Source organism: Pogona vitticeps, chromosome 4 (assembly GCF_051106095.1).
Source record: "Pogona vitticeps strain Pit_001003342236 chromosome 4, PviZW2.1, whole genome shotgun sequence".
In the NCBI taxonomy this organism is placed as follows: domain Eukaryota; kingdom Metazoa; phylum Chordata; class Lepidosauria; order Squamata; family Agamidae; genus Pogona; species Pogona vitticeps.
In genome coordinates, this window is record NC_135786.1 from 104,449,202 (window position 1) to 104,473,908 (window position 24,707).

Below are 24,707 nucleotides of genomic sequence, written 5' to 3' on the forward strand. Positions count from 1 at the left end.
CTTCGTTACTGTAAGAAAAATATATCCAACTGTCTTTGATAATTTGGTCTTTTCTGGTTTTAAATATGGAACCTAGAAATTCTGCAAATAAATAGAACTTGCAAAGAAATATCAACTTCTGGAGCGGCCTGGGATTATTGCAACAATGAGAACACTTATAATGAGATACCTAGATGAGTTTACAAACAACTGATTATTTGGTTTCATTCTGGTATTAATCTTTTAAGGGAGTAATGTCAGCTATGACAAATCATAGAATTGTTCTCTTTATCTTGGAGGTCTGTAAATCTTATAGGACTCCTAGTGGAGTCAGTTGTCCAAATCAGGATCTGACAGTGTTCTGACCTTATTTCTGTTACCGTTTACTTTTGCTTCTCATCTGTCCTTTACAGTTTTTAGTGTTTGTTCCATCGTTCATCTAGGTTTTTCTTTATAGTACAGGATAGTTTGTGGTTGTTGGTTTTTGTTTTTTTTTGCATTCTTCCCAAATAATATCTCTGGTTTCAATCCACAGTTCTTCTGGTTCACAGTCAATTGAATTTAACAATAAAAATATGTTCCTTATGTGCATTTTAAAGTCATCAGGAATGCTGTTTGTATTATATTTTGGAACTATAATTCTTTTAGTGTTTTTTTTTCCAGCTTTCTCTAATGTTAGAGATTAAAAGTTCATGTTCAGTACCATAATCCGCTCCCGGTCTTGTTTTGGTAAAGATAATACAGCTTCTCCATGTTCTGTTCCTATTTACATAGTCTATTGTTTCCTCAGAGATTTGCACAAAGCCAGCTGAAGAGAATGTTGTCTTTAACACAACCAAAGCCATTTCATTTTTCAAGGAAACACTTCGCTATGAATGTAAAGAGGGTTTTGAAACCATTAAAAAGACTATAGATGGCCACACACAATGCACAGAGAATGGATGGGACCCAAGCCCTGCCTGTCTGCGTAAGTGAATCAGTCTCATTTTTGTTAATTGTCCCCTACATCAATAGGGTCTCCCCAACGATTCCCATGAAGTTACATTTGCAGGCTAATAATTCTGATTCATCTTCTAGAACCAGCACTTTTGAATATTCTAGAAACACCTTTTAGCATAATATGCTGCGACATAACCAGCCATACACTTATTTTTCTGCAAGATCTACTTCCAGTAATTTCTAATATTGGTCTTGGCTAAAATATATGGAGCTGTTTTGTACCCAAAACCTAATTCTATCAGCGGGCTGTCTGCTCATTCATGGGCAAGTATTATATTAAGCAGAATAATGTTGTCCTCTGTCATATTATGATGAAGCTGTCAATAAGTAAAGTGGCATTCTACCTACCGTATTTTTCAATGTATAAGACACCCCCACTTTTCTAACCCAAAATTAAGAAATCTAAGTGAGGCTTAGCAAGTGTAGGGGGAAAGGGATCAAAGCTCTGCAGGATTGCTTTGATCCCTGCTTTCTCCCTTCATGCTAAGCCCCGCAGGGCTTAGCAAAAGGAGGGGAAAGGGAGCAAAGCAATCCCACGACTGCATGATCGTTTTGATCCCTTTCCCCCTTATACAGCCATGGGATTGATTCTTTCCCCTACACTTGCTAAGTCCCATGGGACTTAGTAAGCAGAGGGGAAAGCAAGGATCAAAGCCATCCTGCAGCGCTTTGATCCCTGCTTTCATTTTGCTAAGGTTTAGCAAGTGGAGGGGAAAGCAGGGATCAAGGCCCTGCAGGATCACTTTGATCCCTACTTTCCTCTCAACTTTTTTCTCTCCTCAACTTACTTCTGTGTATAAGATGACCCTCAATTTTTAGTCTAAAGATTTTAGACATAAGTATAGTCTTATACATTGGTGCCTCGCATAGCGACGTTAATCCGTGCAGCAAAAATCACTGCAAAGCAATTTCGTCGCTATGCAATTTTAAAAAGCCCATAGAAATGCATTAAAACCTTTTTGATGTGTTCCTATGGGCTAAAAACTCAAATTTAAGCGAAGATCCTCCATACGGTGGCCATTTTCACTGCCCGGTAAGCGACGAATCCGTCCCTAAACACAGCGGGTGGCCATTTTTTTACCTGGCAGCCATTTTGGAACTGCCAATCAGCTGTTGGAAAATCATCACTATGCGATAATTGGTAAGCGAAACAGCGAACCAATCATCGCAAAGTGATTTTTCCCTATAGGAAACATCACAATGCGATTGCTTTTGCGATCACAAAAACTTAATCGCTATGCAGTTTCATCGCTAAATGGAGTGCCCGTTAAGCGAGGCACCACTGTACATGGAAAAATATGGTATATGTCTGATTCATAGACCACAACGAAATGAGAGAGGTTGCTTATCTATAACCACTGCTCTCAGGACAGTGGCAGCTTGTGACTGGGGGAGGGGCATACTCTAGAATTTTGGGGTGAGATACTCCCACATTCCAGAGTGGTCATCTGTGCATTCCCACCAACTAGTGTTCCTTTGCTCTGTGGTGCATGTATGTCATCTCTTTTCCGCCTGGTTTATTGGTTAGTTAACCTGAGCAGTAGCCTCCTTGGAAAGTGTGATAATCCACTTGCACCTTGCAACTCCAACTAGGCAGGAGCTGTGAGGGCTCCTTGCAAATAGCCACTCAAAGAATAATTAACATTGTTAGTTGGTATTATTATTTATTTAATTCACCTTCTCTACTATTTTCGTACAGGTCATAGAAAAGTTACTTTTCAGGATAATAATCCAAATCATTACGAAGGGAGTATGGGATTTATAGCTAAAAAACCTAAATTTTTCAAGTTGTAACCTGTGTAAAATTAAGATATTTTTCCTTCCAAATAAGTTTTAGAAAAGGGTTTTGTGAAACAAAATCTCCTATTTATGCTGGGAAGTCAGCATGTTCAGGGTCATTTTCTGAAGCAATGGATACCATTTCTAATCAGATATTCGAAACCAAGACCTGGATGGTTGAGCAAGGTGCTGTTTGCCACCCTCAGTTCTGCCCTCATGGGCAGCACCAGAGGATCAGGGTCAGGGAGGTAGGTTCCTGTGGTTTAGAGGAAATCCCTCTCTTTTTTCAGGCTTAGTCAGGTACTGTGCCAGTTCAGAGTGTTTGCATTTGATACAGTTTAGGGATTCTGCAGGCCTACCCCCCACATTTGGCTTAGCAGCCTTCCTGACTTAGCTCACAGAGGTCAACCTGGAAGCAGGGTCTTTGGCTTGGGCAGCTTTCAATGGTATTTAACAGAACAGGAAAAAAACACAACACAAATGGCAGATATCCTGAAGGAAGAGCACAGTGATAAGGCTAAACGTGTTAATTTAACCAATGTGAAAATGCATTTCTAACCATGAAAAGAGACTTAGGGACTTGAGTACACATGGCTGTAGAATAAGATTCAGGAACTTTTGCAAAAATGTGGCTCAGCAGATGGATTTTGGACCTTTTGATCTTGAACACATTTCATTATATTTAACACATTTAATCAACACTTTCTTTAGCCATTGAATGTGAAGCCCCTGTTCTGGAGAATGGAAGAGTGGAGGAAATAAAAGGCAAACATGTGAATGGAGATGTGGTGCGGTTTTCCTGTCTGAGAGGGTACACGAGAGTTGGGCCTGACTCTGCCCAGTGTTACCACTTTGGGTGGTTTCCCCAGCCTCCCATCTGTAAAGGTAAACATTCCATAGACTATGCAAGAAGTTTAAGTTAGCAGTGTACATGATACTCTTAATGTTGCCTGTCAGATTTCTTTTTTACAATGTCTTATAAGCCAATGTTCTAGTTAATGGGTTAATTATAGTTTTTTATATAGTGTCTCCAGGTAAATAGGAGAGGGTTAACTTAAATTTCGTGATCCCTTTCAAATACTTAGCAACTCTTTTTACAGCTGTCCAATTACTGATAGTAATTGTAAGATATAACAGTTTACCTACTGCCGTTTTGGAGTGACTGTTATTCGGTAGGGGTTCATTTTTTCTCCTTTTTTTAAAAAAATCTGTCTACATAGGTGTCACACTATGAGTATCTTGGAGATCTGATGTTTCTAGTAGCTGAACTATTTTCTGTTTCTGATTAAGTGAGTAAGATCCAATGGTTGTTGTGGGTTTTTCGGGCTCTTTGGCCGTGTTCTGAAGGTTGTTTATTTTATTTTATTTACGTTAGGTTGTTCTTCCTAACATTTTGCCAGTCTCTGTGGCCGGCATCTTCATACGATAGCACTCTGTGAAAGCCTTCGCGAATACATTGAATAAGATCCATCTGCTTCTCTTTCAGTTTTAATGCCTAAGTAGCATGCTACTTCCTCTAACCCTTTAACTTCTGTTTCTTTGCTAAGATGGTTTATTATCTCTCTGTATTCCTGTTCTGAGTAGCTATAAGTCATCTATATATGAGAAAATACAGGTTAAATATCGGTTTCTTCTTCTGGTAAAGAAACACTGATTTGCATTGCCTTGTTTAAAGCCTTGTTGCAGTAACACCTTCTTTGTTTCTCATTCCAGGTACAAGCAGGTTGCTTCAGTCCATATAGTTCTTCCTTTAGTTTGCAAACAAAGTCAGGATATTTCTTGTTGTTGAAGGCCAGTGGTTGTCCCATGTACTGTTCCTATGTAATCTCATTATGCAGAAATGCTGTTTTGACATCTAGGTGCTTGCCTTGTATCTTCCTGGATGCTGCCACACTCAGGAGCATTCTTATTGTACTGTGCTTAACAACAGGAGCAAAAGTTTAATCAAAGTCTTCTCCATATTCTTGTAGAAAACCTTTTGCTACTAGTCATCTCCATTCGCTCCTGGTTTCAACTTGAACACCACGTACACCCGATGGCACTTTTCCCTAGTGGTAATTCAGTAATTGTACACCCCTGGTTCTTGTGCAATTATATCTTCTTCTGCTACTCTTCTCCATCTTGTGGTTTCAGCTGCCAGCATTTGCTCAATCTCCTTTCAGGTTGCAGGCTTGTTTCTTTGCAATGATTTTGCAAGGTAGGACAGGTGAGAAGCGGGTACACCTTTGTTGGGTCATGATGAGTGTCTGATGGTTGGATCTGGAACATTTTGCAGTGTTTCATCTCCACCTGTGCCCACTTCTCTTGAGGTACTTCTCAGCTTGTGTTTCATCACTTTCCTGATTCACATCTGGTTCAAGTTGTGCAGAGATTGAGATGGTTTCATCTAGTAGAGGTGTAATACACTGGTTTTCTGTTCGTTCATTCGTTTGTTCATTTGTTCGTTCGTTCGTTCGTTCGTTCGTTCGTTCGTTCGTTCGTTCGTTCGTTCGTTCCTTCCTTCCTTCCTTCCTTCCTTCCTTCCTTCCTTCCTTCCTTCCTTCCTTCAAAACGAACAATGTGTCTTACGCTGACTTCACCTATCTTTCAGTTCATCACTTTATAGGCTTTGCTAGCAGGAGTATATCCAAGTAAAATAATCTCTTCAGTTCTAGAGTCCAATTTGACTTTTTTTGTTTTGGTGTATACATGTACGCCAGGCTTCTGATGTGCTCTACACTTGGAACTCTGGTTGTGATCACACCAGCAAAGTGTCCCCCTATTTTCTTGCATCTTTTACTCCTTAAGCAGTCATGCATTGTGGTTACATGACATCTGATGTGTTTCTGATGTGTGTGTTCCGATGTGTTTTTGAATTACCACAATATTTCTCTAAATTTGATGTGATAAAAAAATAATAAAGGAACATGTAGTCAAATAACATCACTGGTGGAAGCTAAACAAGAAAGCTTGCCAGAAAAAGTATTGGTACAGCCATGCACACAGGATACTACTGTAATTGTTGCATGCTGAATCTCGCAATAAAAAAGTAGAAGCCTCCCAGTGGGCGGGATTTGATGGAGAGATCACAAGGACTAACTTAGAAACATTTTGGTGGAATGACCACCGCCTCTATTGTACTATAGCTGAAATGGTGTTTGGTGGAGCTTTTTGTTGGTAATCTGTTCTGAAGATATATTTGTGGATTGAAAAAGTGATTTGTCGATGAAAGCCCAGTTAGTCCTTAGAGCCAGAATGTCGTCTTCTCCTCCTCCTCCTCCTCCTTATTATTTTGTTCCCTCAAAGCTCTGAAATTAAATTGCAGCCTTCGTTTCCATTGATAGAATTATATCTATATCTTACTGTAATCTAAATTTCCCTTTTCTCTCTTTCTGAGCAACTTTGGTTAGAAAGAAGAAAAAGTGAGTAACGGAGGGAAGGGCAAAGAGAAGGAGAGAAGGGGAAGAAAAGCAGAAAGAGAAGAAAGGAATTGGGAAGTGAAAATTAAAATGAGTAAATGTGACATGCTGATTTGGGGGCACAGATGGGAATCTCTGTGGTGATTCCTCTTTGCACCAGTTTAGCCTATGGAAATTGTGTGGCACAAGAGATTTTAGTCTTAAATTTGTGTGACGTGTTGTCTTTCTATCATGATAACATTGGACTTTGAAGTCATTATTAGAAAGTAACACTTCATATAAAGGGCTGTCCTAAGATCTTAACCCTGTTCTTAACAGCTTGTTTTTCTCCCATTTCCCGTCAGAAATCCAGTCACTTACATGTGAGAATATTGCCCCGCTCAATGGCTTTTTCATGACCCAACAAGATCACTTTTCCCTCAATGAGAAAGTGGCCTATGGCTGTCAGAGTGGCTTCGCAACTCTGGAAGGACATAAGAAGGGAGAGACACAATGCCTGGCAGAAGGGTGGAGGCCAGAGCCAAAGTGTGTCAGTAAGTCTATTTATGTCATTGTTATCTGTCTTTTCTCCTAAGACAGGAACCCAGTAATTGATGAAATCTGTGTTGTTTATATGCAGTCTGAAATAACTCATCTCTTCTTAGTTGAGCAAACTGTGAGCAGATAATTTCTGTGCCTGCTGAACCTATTAAATATGCTGAAATTCATAGAATCATAGAATGAAGTTGGAAGGGGCCTTCAAGCCCCTCAATTCCAACCCCTGGCTCAATGCAGGAATACAATCAAAGCTATCTGCAAGGTGATTATCTAAGTTTTTAAAAAATGCCTGCAGTGCTGGAGAACTCATTGACTCCCAAGGTAACTGGTTCCAACTGTCATACAGCTCTAACAGTTAGGAAGTTTTTCTTGATATTCAACAGAAATCTGGTTTCCTTGAACTTGAACCCATTGTTGCATGCTTTGCACTCTGGGATGATCGAGAACAGATTCTGCTCCTCTGCTGTTCGACAGCCTTTCAAATATTTGAAAAGTGCTATCATATCACCCCTCCTAATGTCATCCATGAATTTCCTTGTTACTTGTCTGTACTTATCCTTTGTGGCCTGGTGTTCTTTTCACTTCCTGTTCATGTCTTTTTAGGTTTTTAGGTCCTCCCTGAGATTTTTGTGAAGCCACATTGGCCTTTTTTTGGATGGGAAATTATGATGGGCAATTTCAAAGGCCCCAGTCTTCCTCATTATCTTTGATTCAGACATGGGCTCAACACCTCTTCAAAAGGAGAGCATTAAAAAAATCATAACCCCCTGGCTGCTTTCCCCCTGCATTTGTTACCTGGACAATACTTGCTGCATTGCATCTGATGAACTGAACATTATTAATTTTATTAAATATATATTTATTTTAACCAGATGTTCCTGTTGAAAAGCAGTTTAACAATGACTTCAAACTACAGCTGTCAATCCATTTTTATATAATAAAATACGTTGGTGGGAAATGGTCACTTAAACTAGAATGCAGAAGTAAAGTTTTGTGTGTGTTATATAAATATTTCTGATTTCCAACATTCAGTCTTTATTATGATCCTAGAGTAGCTACATACAACTGTTGGAACACTTAAAATCTTGAAAGGTAGAAGAGCTATATGTGCAGTAAGTAGTTCATAATCTCACTGCAATGTGAATGTCTTTACCAAAATGATTAATGAAGAAATCTAAGTTTATTCCTTGTGGAGCATGCTTTCATGTGTGTACCTTTCTTTCATTTTAACATGAAAGGCCCATCCCTAGCAGTGTGAAATATAAACTTTTCATGCACAGTGAAGTTTATCTTGTGGGGAAAAAACAATCTAACAGGCTGGGGACCAAAACACTGCTAGTGCTTTCTCTCCACTCCAGTCACTTGGACTCTTCTCAAGTAGGCTTTGAAGTCAAAGAACAGAGTTCACTCTCTTGTCTATATATCTTCTTGGAACTCCAGTCCACAGGTTCCCACATGTATCTTGGCTTCAGAAGTACCCAAAACTGGATTGAATGGCATGCATTGCCTCTGGATCACCTGAACCTGTGAGGCATGGGTCTGTTGCCTCCTGGCTACTGGTGTGATGTCATGAATTATGAAAAAAAAAAGTGAGCATCTGAATTTGACCCTAGGGTCAATCTAGGTGAAATAGAGAACAGGTTTTCCTGAGGTTAACCTGTGGTTACCTCCTGAAACATTTCTCCAAAGAGATACGACAAACCATGCTAAATATAATCAGATGTAGCAACATCAAGGTGAAGATCATCACCAGCTACAAGAAACAGATGGCTCGGACCACAGTTGAATACATGTTTGCAGCAGTGTATTAAAACGACACTCTAATCTAACCCTTGTATTGGTTAAAACACCTGTAAACAATTCTGCTGTGGCAGAAAGGTAGTTCAAAATAAATTGTTGCCATGGTATAAGCTAGATGCTCACCATCTTGACTTCTAGAGAAACTTTCTAATTCAGATTTGGCATCTTTTTGGAACAGATCTTAGCATTTCTGCTACCCAGGTAAAATTGTACTGGGGTATGACCAAAGTCATTATTGAATGACACTTTTGAACCCATAGTGGGGAGAAAAACCTTGGAAAATTGCTTAGTTCATTAAATATTTTTTTTCAAGATCCTCCCCATGGTTTTTGCATCATTCAGTTCTAAATGGAATGTATGTTTCATCCAAGGACTCTGCCCACCACCACCTCAGCTTCCAAATGCTGTCAGTATAACAGAGATGAGAAACTACAGGAGTGGTGAAGAGGTTGTCTTCAAGTGTGTGGAAAATTTTATTCTTCAAGGACCACAACAAATAATGTGTGAAGGAGGAAGATGGCAGACACCCCCACGCTGTGTTGGTTTGTATGCTTTTGATATAATTTGCCTTCATCTTCTGATACTGAGTACAAATGGCATCATGACAAAGAGAAAATACTGTATCTGATATACCTCTGGCATTATTATCTTCATATTTTGTTATCTGCATATTGCCCTTTATTATTCCATAAATTTTCGCTGATCTATATATCATAACTGATGCATCTCTGTATTTCTAATCTGTGCTGTTTTTGCATGCCCATTATGTTTTATTTCTGGGAATAAGCCCATCACCATCAAAAACCAAACAAGCAAGCAAACAAACAAATCCAAAAGCAATTGATTACGGCATTTGTCTTTACAGACCAACCATCACCCTAGGAGCTATCTCAATATCTCTTCCATTTTATTCTGTCTGTGAAAAATCTTACTGGTGGAAAGATGTTACTGGAGGAAAGTTACTGAAATGGGACATTAGGGGCCAGAATGCCATATTCAAAGCCTCACTGATGCCCTTGAAGGGCCTCACAATCAGCCTCTTACCTAGTCCACCATGGAGATACTGTAATAACTTTTCTCACCTATTGGCTGCAGCTGAGCGATTTTAGCCTTCTGTGTTACAAGAGAATGGAAGTGAGAGCTGGACCATAAAGAAAGCAGACCGCCGAAGAATTGATGCCTTTGAATTGTGGTGCTGGAGGAGACTCTTGAGAGTCCCCTGGACTGCAAGGAGAACAAACCTATCAATTCTAAAGGAAATCAACCCTGAGTGCTCACTGGAAGGACAGATCCTGAAACTGAGGCTCCAATACTTTGGCCATCTCATGAGAAGAGAGGACTCCCTGGAAAAGACCTTAATGTTGGGAAAGTGTGACGGCAAGAGGAGAAGGGGACGACAGAGGATGAGATGGTTGGACAGTGTCACCGAAGCAACCAACATGAATCTGACCCAACTCCGGGAGGCAGTGGAAGATAGGAGGGCCTGGCGTGCTCTGGTCCATGGGGTCACAAAGAGTTGGACACGACTAAACAACTAAATGATGACAACAACGTTACAAGAGAAATTTAACCGTCCCCACTTCTTCATTGAGTAGTGTGGACCAGCAGAGTTGTGTATATAGCAGTACATTTGTGAGACATCTTACCCCACAGCTAGGATTAGAATTGCTCTTTTGTCATCAAAATTTTATTTCTGAACCCATTTTCTCTGGAAGGAAGCATTTTTAAGGCATGCTTTGAAAGCAAAAGCTGGGTGTCTGGTTTTCTGCCCTAAAAAATTAGAAGGGATACAGGGAATATAACATCGTTGATCAGACCAAAAGCCTGTATTGTCCAGCATTCTGTTCCCACAATGGCCATAAGTGGAATCATATCCGTGTTTTTCAGCAGCATGTAGCCACTGTTATTGAGTGTAACAATGTGGCCCTCATAACCTGTAGTTATTGACATCCTTCCTCTTTATATTCCCTCATCTCTCTTTTCAAACAATTGATGTTGGTGAATTGTCATTCAGACCATGTGTTCAATGAACGCGGGTAAGAGAGTTTATGGAGGGAGAGGTTATATCAAGGTCCTCTTTGTGCACTCCCTGGATATGCATAGTTCTGTGACCATGCCACCATTCACTCACCAAAAATCATGGAACCTTTCACATATCTGGTTACCTGCACTTGGGCTTAGCTCAGGTATTTAAAGAAGAAGAAAAAATGGTGCAGAATGCAGCCTGTCCCCTATGTTGTACACAACTTCATTGAACGTATCTTCTAAATACTCAACACTCAATTTCATGGGTTGCTGATTTTATGAAAAGGGAAGTTTGCAATGCAATAGCACTGCAAGAAATATTTTTATTTGCTGAACCACAATGGTTAAATGAGAAGAAAGAGGTACTTGTTTTGCAACAGAACTAATATGTGCAGTATGAACCCAAGTATAGTTAGGACCACAGCTGTAATTTAGATAGGTTAAGGAATTCCAGCTAACATAGTAATCCTGTATACCCTTTTTCTGGGAACCAGTTGCACAGAAAGTAGAACTTACATCTTGGTAAGCCCACTCTAGAATACAATACAGTAGGTTCATCCCGTTTTCTATTCTATAGAAAGTATGTTGTGTTTCTAAATACTTGCCTGTCCTCCATACAAGCAGTAAACGTAGACCTGCACAAATTCAGACTTTCTCTTAGGGTTGTGTATTAAATAAATTGACCATTTGTTAATTTTACAGCATTTCCCACTATGTGTAGCTAATTCTGCATTGTCTTTTTTTCTCTTTTGTGTCTACTGTTATGTAACACATTAAGATCAAAACAAAGCTCAGGGGCTCGGTGTCTTGGCAGAAAAATCTTTGGGTAGTTTATCATAGCCTAGTCTGAAAATTCAATTTTTGTTTGTACATCTTTTCAGAAATGTCATGTCAGAAGCCTCCCACCATCCTCAATGCTTCATATCGTAACGCTGTGAAAAGCTCCTATGAGCCTAGAGAAACAATAGATTATGAGTGCCATCCTGGTTTTGTTGCTGAAGGACCACAAACTATTACATGCAGAAGAGGAGAATGGTCACAGCCTTCCACCTGTGAAGGTACGTCCTATGTTTTACCTAGGTGGACAGTTCACAGCTGAGTTACTTGTGGCAATATATCAAGGGGACTTGTGAGTGTCCTACAGTCTTTTCTGTAGGTATGCGGGCTCAGATGGATGGCTGTCATCCAGAATCCTGGAATCTAACCTATCTTTCCCACCAAATTAACTAAGTTTGATTTCCCCATGATTTTTACCTAGATAGAAGCATGTCTGGACCTTAAATAATTGACATTTCCAGCTTAGAAGTCGAGGACTGGTGGGAGTTGACATAACCATGTGAGATGGATGAATGGCCAACAGCAGTACAGAATAGTAGAATAACAGAGTAGGATACTTGGGTAAAAGTTATCAACACCTAGGCCATGCTGTTGCAGGTTAGCTGCTACCCATGACTCCTCTTCATGTCTGTCACCAAGCCCTTCACATGAGCAATGTGCCTTTTCATATTTTTACCTTCCCCACCCCAGTAGAGCAAAAAAAGAGCAGAGCCATTACACAGGCCACATCTTCCAGATCTTCTCTCTGATATTCATTTTGGAAGTCTATTCAGTGACATAGTCCTAACATATTGAAAGCTGTCCCCATTCTGAGAGGAGGCTCTGTTGTATACAAGAAGGCACTTCTGGACATGAGGTGTCTGTCATGTGCTCTTCATGCTGTTGTCGGGGATGCTGGCCATGTCAGCAGCAGCACCTTCTGCTTTCCTCTCCTCATAACAAGAGCACAGTCATCCGTCTGTGATCAATTTTTTTAAAAAAAGAATTGAATGTAGCACATAAATGAAGTGATTCAATAATATGAGACCAGTGATATCAGTTGTATTTGGTGTCTATCAAACCATCTTCACATGCACAGTTGTATAGGTGTGTGTAGGGTGTGGGCATGTAAAATGAACAAAAATATGTTTCCAACAGAAATTGGAATTTAATCAATGGAACTAAAGTTTGGAAAAACCAGGAAGATTACAAAATCAGAGAAAAGGAGTATACAGTCAACCCTTGACTTACAAACTTAATCCGTTCCGGAAGGAAGTTTGTAAGTCGAAAAGTTCGTAAGTCGAATCAGCATTTCCCATAGGAATGCACTGAAAACCAATTAATCCGTTCCGGCTGTTTTTGGTTCTTAGGTCGAGGGGCAATTTGTAACTCGAATCATTAGTTCCCATAGGAACTAATGCAAAGCCGGTTAATCCATTCCTACCACTAGGGGCAGAATTTTTTCTCTTTTTTCCCTTTTAACCTAAAATGACTTAGGTTAAAAAAAATGGAAAGAGGGCGGGAAGGAGGGAACAGACACCTTTTCGACAGAACACCTTGAAAAGCACCTTTTCAGCCAAGACAAGCACCTTCTGGGGGAAAACCAAGCATATTTCAGACAACATATCACCTTGAAAAGCACCTTTTCAATCAAGACAAGCCAATACAAGCACCTTTTGGGGGAAAAGGGGGCAGCAAAGGAGGGAAGGAACCTTTTAAAAATCCAAAAATATATATATTTTAAAAGCCAAAAAATAAAAATACAGTCCGTACAGCACTGTACCAGGCAATACCAGGCAGTCTGAAGACTGTCTCCAAGTCCACTCTCAAAACCCTGGGAAGAGCGAGGAAGCAGACAGGCACCCTCTTCACTGGCCAATGGTTAACTGAAAATTCAAATTTCGCACTTTCCCCACCTCCCACGTGGGTTTTTTTTGGTTCGTAACTCAAATCTATGTTTGCAAGTCGAGTCAATATTTTTCTATCAGAGCGGTTTGTAAGTCGAAATATGTGTAATTGGGGCTGTTTGTAAGTCGAGGGTTGACTGTAGAGGGAAAATACAGATAGATTGATGCAAATACAAGTTTTGATGAGGAAAAGGTGACAAACTTGCAAGAAGGAGAGTGGACAAGATATCATTGCTGTGAACTACAAGGTATTTCCCTCTTGATGCGATGCTCAGCAAGTTCAAAACTATGGGAATGGTACAGTATTTACAACAGGGCTTTCAGAGCCCTAGGAGAGCAGAGTCTGCCTCTCTAGGCAAAGCTTCATTATGTCTTTTATACCATATAGTTAGATCTTATGTAGCTGGTATCCAAAATGGTTGGTTACAAGTGACATCAGATATTGAATGTTTTTGGTTTGAACCAGGACCATCTTCAGCTGCTCCTAATACTCAAGTGGAGCTGGACCCCAAAAGTCTAATGGTTTGACTTCCTATTTGTTAGTTTCCAGTAAGCAGTTGGTAGGCCATCCTCCGTATGTTGGTGCTCTCCCTATTGAAAGCTGTTCTCATTCTTCCTCTCACATGATTTATATTCGTTCATTTTTGTCCCATGAAAATCCATGACAAAACAACAACTCCATGTTCTGTTTGAAAACTGGACATTTAGCGTTCCTATAGCAAGGGTGTGTGCGCTGAGCACTGTTTAAAAGAGGAATTGTTATTTCAAAGGTGGGTTATTTAAAAGAATAACCTATTTTACAAGAAAAAGCTGAGAGGACACTTTGATGGGCCCAGTCCCATGGAACCTCATGCCTCTGATAAAATCACCGTTTTAAATTACCTGAGGTGTAAATCAATACAAATGGATGGAGAAGAACTTGGGGGTTTTAGTGAGGGTTTCTAGCTCTTTTGTTATCCTCATATAATCATCATCATATTAGAAATGCAGAGCTGAAAGTAACCCTATGGATCATTGAGTCCAGCTCTTGTCAAGGAGGCACAATAGAGAAACCTTTGTTACCAGAGCCAGATACCTACGTAAATCACTGAGCTATTGAGCGGCTCTCCTCTTAGAAATGTCCGAGTCAAAATCTGTCCCTGAAAAAAGATGGTAGTGAAATGAAGGGGCATAACCTGATACTTAACCTTCCACTGAAATGCATGGGCTTTGCTGATTAAACCTTGAATTATAGCCAAACATTACAAGCAGGCAAGAGAGACAAAAAGATGGCAACCATGTAGTTGGCTCTATGAATTCAGTTGCAGGTGAGTCAGATCTAAATCAAGATGCTGAGCTGTGTGATTTCATCTTCTATTCCTACTGCACTTCTAATAGACCTGGGGTTCCCCATGCCTGAAGTTTATTGAGAGGGAACTTCCATTACTTAAAGTAACTCTTGCCTCTTTTCCAGGTTCTTGATCAGAACTGGACCCTTTGCAAAAGCAACTGGCTTTTAAGAAGTCAATCATGTAGCCTAGAATCTTGTTCTGGAGCCTCTCTGTGTTAGGGCAGTCGGTTTAGTGTTTTTCCCTCTTTTTCTAGGCTTCCAATCCTATGACTAATGGTACAACTAGTGGAAGACCAAGCATTCAAAAGGTATCTGGTTTTGTGAGGAAAATGTGTAATTGTAGTCTTCTCTATTGTAGCCCATAATGTACCTTGGTTCAAGTAATTCTCTCTTTGACCTCCCCACAGGGCACAGAAAATGTCTGTGCTGGTGCAGCCAGTGGTCTGTGCTTTGTACTGATTCACATTTGGCTTCTTCTTTTTTCTTATTCCCCTATTTCATAGTTTTCTTGTATATCTGAGACATAGTCCCTCTTCTTCCTGGCACAGTGCCTCTTCCAATCCTTCCTGCTTCAGGTTAGGTGTACAAGCGTATCTGCAGATTTCTGTGTTGTTGGTATTAGAAATCTATACAAAGGAGCCTGCTTCTAACTTGCTGCAAGTTCTGGTATTATGTTGCTTGGAAAAAGGGGGGAAATGGCACATTGCCACCACCTCACTTGAGCCAATGCTTTGCCAAGTGTTCCTGCGCCTTTCAGACATCACTTCCTGTTTTAATGTATGCTGTTGGATGCAGTTTGTGTATGTTAGATGCAGCCTACATGAGCTCAGAGCCTGAACCACATCTACAGCTACAATAGGAAGGGCTTGGCGTGCATGACAGAGGAGGTGATATTATCATTGGAGCTCTGTAACAGCTTCATACATGTACACTGATGCTTAAGAGAAGGAAACTATGGCTATCCTGCCACTCATGAGAACTTTTGTCTGAAGGGTATACGTTTAAGACATTAGATCCCCATGTAATGTCAAGTTGAAACTGCCTTTGTATAGAGATTATAGTGTTTTCTTTCAGGATAGCATATATACTGTACTGTATATTCCATGGTTACATGCCCGCCTAGGCCAAAGACATTCATCCAGTCACATTCCACCTATTATTGAATGTGCAAATTTAGCCCATCCATTTCTTAGTTTGCTTCCAGCAGATGTTAGGCCATCAGATTATGTGAATAAAAACTGTATAGACATAGGGTGTCTTCTGAACTTCCACTTAGTGTTCATAGAAGATGTGTGAGATCTCCTCCCTGTGATTCTACTCTCACATTGACATGCTGGCACCCTAACCTGAAAGACTGATCAAACTTTCCACTGCTTTGGTCCTAGTAAAGAGTGAATAGCCATAAAACCATAGAAAAATGGACTCCTTAATGAATAAACAGTTATTATGAAAGCTGGGGGGAGGCAGAGTTTCAGAGAAGCCCTTTCTTTGCATCATCTCCTCATTCAGATGTAACCTGCAGAGAGCCCCCTCTGGTTGACAATGCTGATATTGTAGAAGAGAGGGCAGAGTCCTACCTGCCAGGCCAGGAGCTGCACTATCAATGCCATGAAGGTTTTGAAACATCTGGTTCAGACACCATAAGATGTGAAAATAAGGAGTGGTCAACACCGCCAAGGTGTGAAGGTAGGCATTTATATTTCTTATATAAGTCTTATATTTAGAGTTCCAAAGCATAGGTGGAAAACCCGAAGAGAACAGAGGTGGTCAGAAAACGGAGGGAAAAGAAACTTACTGAACTTCTTATCAAACATCTATTGGAACTTTTGTAAAACTCAGCATCAGGTGTGGACTGGAAGAGTTTCCCAACAAGGTTTAATTTTAGAAAAATAAGGAAAAGAACGTGCTAATGTGAGTAAATCCTATTTACTGAATGTGCTATGTGAGCTTCATCTGACAGAAGGCAGTTCTGCGGCCATATGCTAGGAAGCACTGTCCTCTGAACATGCCGGCCACAGAGACTGGCAAAACGTTAGGAAGAACAACCTTCAGAAAACGGCCAAAGAGCCCGAAAAACCCACAACAATTTATTTATTTATTTATTGCATTTATATGCCGCCCATCTAGACATGGTCTACTCTGGGCGGCTCACAACATACAAATAGAAACAATTTAAAATATACACAATTTACATAGATAAAAACAGAGAAATATAAAATCAAAGGACTTACAATTTTAAACAATTAATTTAAAGTAAAGAGTCCCAAGATGGCACAAGTTAAAAGGAAGAAAAATAAGAAATAAGCATCACTTAATTGACTGGAGGGAAGGCCTGCTTGAACAGCCAAGTTTTCAGTTGGCTTTTGAAAATGCCCAGCGAGGGTGGCAGCCGAATTTCTGTAGGGAGGGTGTTCCATAGCCGAGGGGCCACTGCCGAGAAGGCCTGGTTTCTCATTTTTTCCTTCCGGGCCTCCCTCGGCGTCAGACCCCTCAGCCGTCCCTGCTGGCTATGTCAGGTGATTCGGGTAGATCTCGGTGGGAGAAGACGATCTGCCAGATATTGAGGTCCCAAACCGTTTAGGGCTTTATATGTAATCATTAACACTTTAAAGTCAACGCGGAAACGGACGGGCAACCAATGCAAAGCAGCCAGAGTGGGGGAGATATGTTGGTATTTTCTCACCCCACTGAGAAGCCTGGCTGCCGCATTCTGGACCATCTGAAGTTTCTGCATCAGCCTCAAAGGTAGCCCCACGTAGAGTGCGTTACAATGATCTAATCTCGAGATTACGAGCGCGTGGACTAGAGTAGTGAGAGCCCCCCCCATCAAGATAGGGTCGCAGCTGGGCAATCCGCCATAGATGAAAATAGGCGGAGCGGACCACGGACGCCACCTGGGTTTCCATAGTAAGTGCTGGGTCCAGATGTACCCCCAAGCTGCGGACCTCACTCTTTGCGGCAACAGTTATCCCCCCAAAAGAAAGGGAGTTACCTATACCGCTGATGGAAGGACCACCCACCCTCAAGACCTCTGTCTTGTCCGGATTCAGCTTCAACCCATTCGACTGTATCCATTCCAGTTCAGTCTCCAGGCAGCGCTGAAGGGACAGGACGGCATCCACTGAGGTAGATGAAAAGGAGATGTAGAGCTGTGTGTCATCTGCATACTGGTGACACGATGCCCCACACCCCCTAATGACCCCGCCCAGCGGCCTCATGTAGATGTTAAACAGCATTGGAGAGATAATCGACCCCTTTGGAACCCCACAATTGAGACTCCATGGGGCCGAGACATTCTCCCCAAGCTGTACTCTCTGGGGGCGGTCCTCCAGGAAGGAGCGGAGCCAAGCAAGCACCAGGACACCAACTTCCAACTCGGAGAGCCTCCCCAGGAGGATACCGTGGTCGACGGTATCAAAGGCCGCCGAGATGTCGAGGAGGAACAACAAGGACATATTGCCCCCATCGGCCTCCCTCAACAGGTCATCCATCAGTGCGACCAGTGCCATCTCTGTACCATAGCGCGGCCTGAAGCCCAACAGCCATTAGATCCCGGCCGTGAAAGCCTTTGTGAATCCAGAGGAAGAGTTTGAATTCTTGGGATTGGGGAAGAAAGCAAAGGGACCTTCTCTCCTGAATCTCTCCCTGGGGGAAAATTTGTAGGAAGAGAATAGAGATACAATTAATTCATTTATCTCACATTGGCAGCATGTAAGGATTTCTTCTCTTTCCTTCAAAGCTATGAAGGAACTTAAGATTCTATTGATAGATGCTCTCATCTCTTCCTTCCTCTTAAATCCCCCCCAAAATGGACACTGGGGATAAAAGAGCTGAATCAGCCCTCCAGAAACCATGTAAGGCTCCTGCTTTGGTCATCTAGGTATCTCCCCATGCTTTTGTCCTCATCTGTCTCTCCTTGATCAGGACTGAAGATTGATTTTCTAAACCAGAAGTAGGATCCAAAATCCTACATGCTTGTCACATTTTACAAAGTTTATTCTTTTATAGCTAGTGATGTTCAAGACTCAGTTGCCTATTCTGCTACTTCCCTTGGGGCTGTCACTGTAGCCAGGTGATCTACTCGTCTTAAAAACTGAATGTTCCCTTCAGGGCCAACCTACTGACACTCCCAAGAGTCTTTCTCAAAGACTCTTCTGTACATGTAGGTTGAAGACAGAAAGAAGACCATGCTATCTGGATATGGAAGAAATAATAGATGACTCAGGCTGTGACTACACAGTGAAGGAAATGTGAATTCACTTGCAGTCACTTGTTCTGAAGTTCTACTGGGAAATTTGGGTCTGTTTGATTTGATTGGCCACACTTAAATTGAACTGTTTGCTTCCACTTCTAAGTACGACATTGCAGGTGGAGTCTGCATCAGCAAAGAACTCAATTAACAAACCATAAGTTTTCTTCCTCTTTCAGTTTCTTCAGTTGTCAGCATCCAAAACAGAGCTTTGTTCTCCATTCTTCAGATGATAAAAAAATAAAATAAAATAAACAGGAGTGTTGCACAAGAAAAGTCTAAAAAATAAGAATAAATAAAAGTCTTGGAAAAGAGGCTTTACTGGGGAGAGTGTGTGCTGTTGTTGCCCTGTGTGAGTGCGCACTTGTCCTCCCTCATGAAGAGGCAAGAGGCAAGAGGGAACATGCTTTCTGTGTGGAGATGAACACAACTTTGCATCAAACTATCCTTGCTAAAACAATATTGTGTTTATTAACAATTTTGCATACTGCTTCTTCATTTTGTTTCCCCAAGTTTGTTAATAAACACAATGCTGATTTAGCAAGGATAGTCTGAGGTATAGTATTTGCCATTTCTGCTACTGATTTCCTCAAAATTGGGAAATGACAGGACATGAGCACCACATGTGAATGTACTGTGTGTGTTGCTTACCCTTGATTAAGTGCAAATAGCAATATAAAAAATATATAAAGAAAATCTCTGAGGCATTTATGAATTCTTATATAGATAAATTTAAAAATATGTTAAATATTGAACTTCAGCCAATAACTAGATTTCAATTTTATGTACCTGCTTTTGAGCTTATCTTTTAAAAAGTTTTTCTTTGTTATTTTCATTTGTTCGAATTATACTTTTGTGTTTTAAAAGGCAATAAAATGTTTAAAGAGAATAGAATTTGACTTGTTCTCCTGAGACAGTGTGTCCCTTTCCTCTCTCAATATCCAAGCAGTTTTTTCCAGTCATGGTTTTCTTATATGCTGACATCTCCTTCTCTCCAGAGAACATGGGAAAGTTCAAGCATTGGACCAATGAGATCAGGAATCAATGATTTGTAAACTCATGACTCTATCACCTCTGCTTGGACTAGACATGGGCACGAATCAGAAGAATGTTGATTCACTTTGATTCATTAAGGTTGATGAATCATGAATTATGAATTTGCATTTTTCCTGACAAATTATTGAATCAATGAATTAAATTATCAATTCATGTTTGCTTTAATGCCCTCTAAAACATGCCTCCAAGCAGCAGGAGACACTAAAGAGACACAGGAGGCTTCCCCTGACTCTTCTCTACAAGTACTGCAAGGTTTCTAAAGTTTGGGTTTTGAACATCTGAGTTATACATCCACAAATAGCACCCCCAGGAAAGTTCCTCTAGGCACCTAGAGATACCAAAATCACAGAGAAGCTTCCCCTGACTCTCCTCTACAATTTTTCCAAGTTTGATGAATATTGGGTTCCAGACATCTGGATTATCCCTAGAAAAGTGCTCTTTAGCAGCTGGCTTGAGGAAACCTGAACATCACCAAACTTGGAGAGATTGTAGAAGAGAGTCACTATAGGCTTCTTGGTGATTTTTATGTCTCTAAGTGCCTCGGGGCTAGAGGGCTCTCTTTATGGGTGTATAACTCGGACATCTGAAACCCAATCTTCACCAAACTTCGAGGGATTGTAGAGGAGAGTCAGAGAAAGCTTTCCTGCAATATTGGTGTCTCTAGGTGCCACAGGGGGGAGGCATTTTATAGCCAAACAAACCAATGAATTAAAAAATCACAAAAATGAATTGATCCATATTTCTTGGGGGCATTTGTACAAATACAAATCAATGAATTAGTGATTTTTGAACAAATTTGGTGATTCATTTTTAAATTTGTCCCCGTCTCTACCTTGGACCAATGGTCTCCTTCCTATAGATGGTACCTTGGGCATATCTTTTAGTCCAACATTTACCATGGCTTCCTCTAGAGTGGTCCTGAGTTGACTAGATAGGCAGGATATAAATAAATAAATAAATAAATAAATAAATAAATAAATAAATAAATAAATAAATAAATAAATAAATAAATAAATAAATAAAATCACTCAATCAATCAATCAATCCCAGGGCGATTGGTCTTCAGAGGAATAGACACAATCCATTGGTTAGAGCCATCCATTTAATCTTACCCTATTTTTTGCACCATAAGATGCACTTTCCCCCCCAAATAGTGGGGGAGAAAGTATGTGCATCTTATGGAACGAATACAGTAAAAAGGGGTTCAACCACCACCACCCAGAAGCCCCCTACTACCATGCTGGGAGGCCTTTGAACTAGCACCAGAGACTGCTTGCTGTCTGGACCTCACCATTCTGCACTGCTGGCTTTTCAGGATCTGCTTCTTGCAGCCCACCTAGAAAACCAGCAAGGCTAACAGGCCTAAGGGGAAAGAATAATTCTAGAAAGAATAGGGGAAACCACAAACACAGTCCCCCACTGTATCTCCCCTGTTAGGTATGAGTTAGAATGGCCCCTCCGACTCCTGCCCCTTTCTGTGCCCTGTCCCCCAAAGGCATAGTGACCCCCGGCTGCACCTCCTGATCAGAACAGGACTGCACAGCCTCAGTCCCGAAAGAGGCCAGGAGAGCTCTTCAGTGCCCCACAGGACCCCCATCAGGAGCTGGATATTCCTCCCACAATCCTCCAGTGCACAGATATTAACATACCTAATATGCAGGGAAGGCAGGGAAAGCGGGGAAATTCAAACTTTCAGTTAGTGAAGAGGCTGCTTGTCTGCTTCCTTGCTGGACTAGCAGTTAGAGAGTTGGGAGAGAGACCTGGGACTGCCTGGTTTTGTCGTTTTAAAATGTAAAATTTATTTTAAAAGCTGTTTGTTTGGGGTTAGTGCTTGGGTGAAAAGGTGCTCCGTTTGAGTTGAAATCTGCTTGTGTAGAAACGTGCATAGGGGTCCATGCTTTAAAAGCTCTCTGCAAAGCCTTGTCTGCAAAGCTTGTCTTAAAAATCTGCTTGTTTTACTTTAAAAGCTGCTTGTTTTGGGTTAAACTGTGCTTGGGGGAAAAGGTGCTCCGTTTGAATTGAAACCTGCTTGTGTAGAAACGTGCATAGGGGTCCTTGCTTTAAAAGCTCTCTGCAAAGCCTTTCAGACCAGCGCCGATCAGCTGTTAGGTGGGGAGAGGGGAGGGGGAAGGAGCTGAGAAGAGCACGGAGAAGAGCACAAAATGGCTGCTGGCTGCCTGCTGGCTTTTAGCTGTTTAGGGCTCTTTTTTGGCTGTTCTGGGGTCTACCAAGGCACTGTGAAGAGCAAGGCTCAGTCTACAGTACCTGGTAAGTGACTTGCTTTTAAGTTTTTTAAAGTTTCTGACCTTTTCCCCCCCATAAAAATGCATTAATTAATTTTCAATGCATTTTTATGGGAAATTTCGATTCAACTTGCAAACTTTTAAACTAGTTCTGGGCATCTAATAGAGAATGTATTTCCAAAGGGTGTTGCAGCAAGGAAACTAACTGTGCCTCGTGACTTCTAACTGGATTACAGTACCTGCTTCCTGATTTCAGCTACTATAGTTTGTATTCAGTTTTTTTGGCTCATCAAGAACATTGATCCTGGCTTTGTGTTGCCTAACCTGTTGTGCCTTGCATGCTATAAACGTTCAACTTTGTCAGAAAATGGAGATTTGGTCTTATGCTGAGCATGTGCTACTGCTGGTGAATGGGATCAGGTTAAGCTTTGTGTTGCTGTTCTTTTGCATAACCTAAAGTAAATAAGGAAAACCAGCTGTTAAATAGTTTAATTCCACTATTTATCCTCCACACAACTAAAAGGGACCTCTCAATGCAGTGCCAAATCAGACAAACAATTTCTAACATAATATAGGCTTGAGCTGTGCTGGGCAGAGTTGCACAACAATCTCATCTGTCATTGAGACATTTCTATAAGCATGGGGAGGAGGTGGATGAAAGGAAATGCAAAATATAGGTAGAGTGGTATAGGTCTTATCACTGGCTGATAATGGTCTATATTAATGCCACTGTTGACTGCTGTTCACTTTACATGGTTCAAATGTTATTCTGTTATAGTTTATTAAATATTTTATTACACTATTTGGTTCAGAATATATTTTCCCTGTGTCCCTCCTCTAAAAATTAGAAGCGTCTTAAGGTCAGGTGCGTCTTATGGAGCAAAAAATACGGTAATTCAGAATATGTTTTCACATCCCTATATAATTTGTCCTTTCACACTGGCATATATTGGTCAGGAGGAACAATATCATAATAAAATATCAAAACAATCAACAAGGAGGCATGAGCTTTTTCTTCCGACATAATAAAGCCACAGAGCTGCTTTGCTTGATAGAGAAACACATTCAATGCAACACATGAAGCTTTGTGCTTGTGTGGAATGCTGAATGCTATTCTACCTCTGCCTCATGCCCACCTCTGTTTGTCCAAACCACCTTTAACCTTCTGTGTCTGATGCACACAGAGCAGACAAAGATTTTTTGTTTTGTTCTGTTCTGCTCTGATTTAATTGTTTATAGATTCAAATAGTGGTTTTGATTCGTAACTCTCCAACCCAAGATATATCTATCAGGATTTTGGTAGATATCATGCCTTCAGAAGGGATAAATACAACTGAAAGCATTATCCAATTCTGAAAAAAATGGGGAAGAAAGTAGGGGATATAAAACTTTGTTTAAAAAATCAGTGGGAGAGTATTCAATACAGTGGGCCCTCGACATACGAACTTAATCCGTTCCAGAAGTTCATTCGTAAGTTGAAACATTCGTAAGTTGAAACCAAATTTCCCCATAGGAACGCATTGAAAATTAATTAATGAATTCCTATGGGGAAAAAAGGTCAGAAACTTAAAAATAAAAAAAGAAAGTCACTTACCAGGCATTGGTAGCCCCCGACCTGCAGGAAAAACAGCACCAAACAGCTAAAAGCCAGGAGCCTAGCAGCCATTTTGTGCTCTTCTCCACTCCGCCCCCCCGCCTAACAGCTGATCAGCTTGTTCTTAAGAGGCTTCCAGAGGCTTGCTCAGCACCTAAAAAGCATTGTTGCGAATGCCACCCCAGCTAGCATAACCTTTGAAGCTCTGTTATATTAAGTTGTTAAATTGTAAAACGAGTAGCCTGCCTAGGCAGAAAATACTAGATAGCTCCGGAAGTGGCCCCGTGCTGTGGACTATAAAATCTTTGCAGTAATTATAGTGGAAAGACTGAATTTTTTTAAAATGGAGTTCATTCATTCAGACCAAAATGGATTTTTCTCCAAAAGACAACTAAGGTATAACCTAAGGATAATCTTAGACATATTAGAATATGATGAGGTGCATACAGAGAAACAAATGGCATTACTCTTTCTGGATGCCCAAAAAACATTTGATAATATGAATTGGCAATTTATGATACAGCAAATAAAAGCTATGGATTCTGGCAAAAACTTCATAAATGTAATTGAGACAATCTATAATAAATAAATAGTTAAAGTAATTGTAAATGGTGAATTGATGGATAATATTAATATTAAAAAGACCCTAGACAGAGATGTCCACTCTCTCCATTGTTATTCATATTAACTTTGGAAGTATTAAATAGGAATGTGAGTAATGATCCAGAAATCAAAGGCACCAAAATAAAAGACAAGAATTACAAATTACAAGCATTTGCAGGCAACTGGGTGTTTAGTTTGGAATATCAGTTGGAAACAATATTGAGACTACTGGAGAAAATTGATGAATTCAGAAAGTAGCAGGATTGAAGATATACAAAGAAAAAACTAACATTATATTGAAAGATTTAACAGCCAAACCAAAAAACAAACGAACAACTTTCAGAGATGTCAGACTTACAAATAGTTAAAAAAGTTAAATACCTCAGAATATA

General features: G+C 40.5%; 1 protein-coding gene across 5 annotated transcripts in view; it reads left to right on the plus strand.

Moving 5' to 3' along the window:
• LOC110091706 (complement factor H) overlaps positions 1-24,707 on the plus strand; it is a 66,710-nt gene that overhangs the window by 27,284 nt on the left and 14,719 nt on the right. For 2 of the 5 annotated variants that reach the window (XM_078392304.1, XM_072998082.2), the window contains 6 exons: positions 770-946; positions 3,469-3,642; positions 6,500-6,688; positions 8,864-9,034; positions 11,399-11,575; positions 16,080-16,256. In XM_078392304.1, coding sequence (XP_078248430.1) covers positions 770-946; positions 3,469-3,642; positions 6,500-6,688; positions 8,864-9,034; positions 11,399-11,575; positions 16,080-16,256 — 1,065 coding nt within the window. The remainder of the gene's footprint in view (positions 1-769; positions 947-3,468; positions 3,643-6,499; positions 6,689-8,863; positions 9,035-11,398; positions 11,576-16,079; positions 16,257-24,707) is intronic. The other 3 variants (XM_078392306.1, XM_072998084.2, XM_078392305.1) reach the window with 2 other exon arrangements.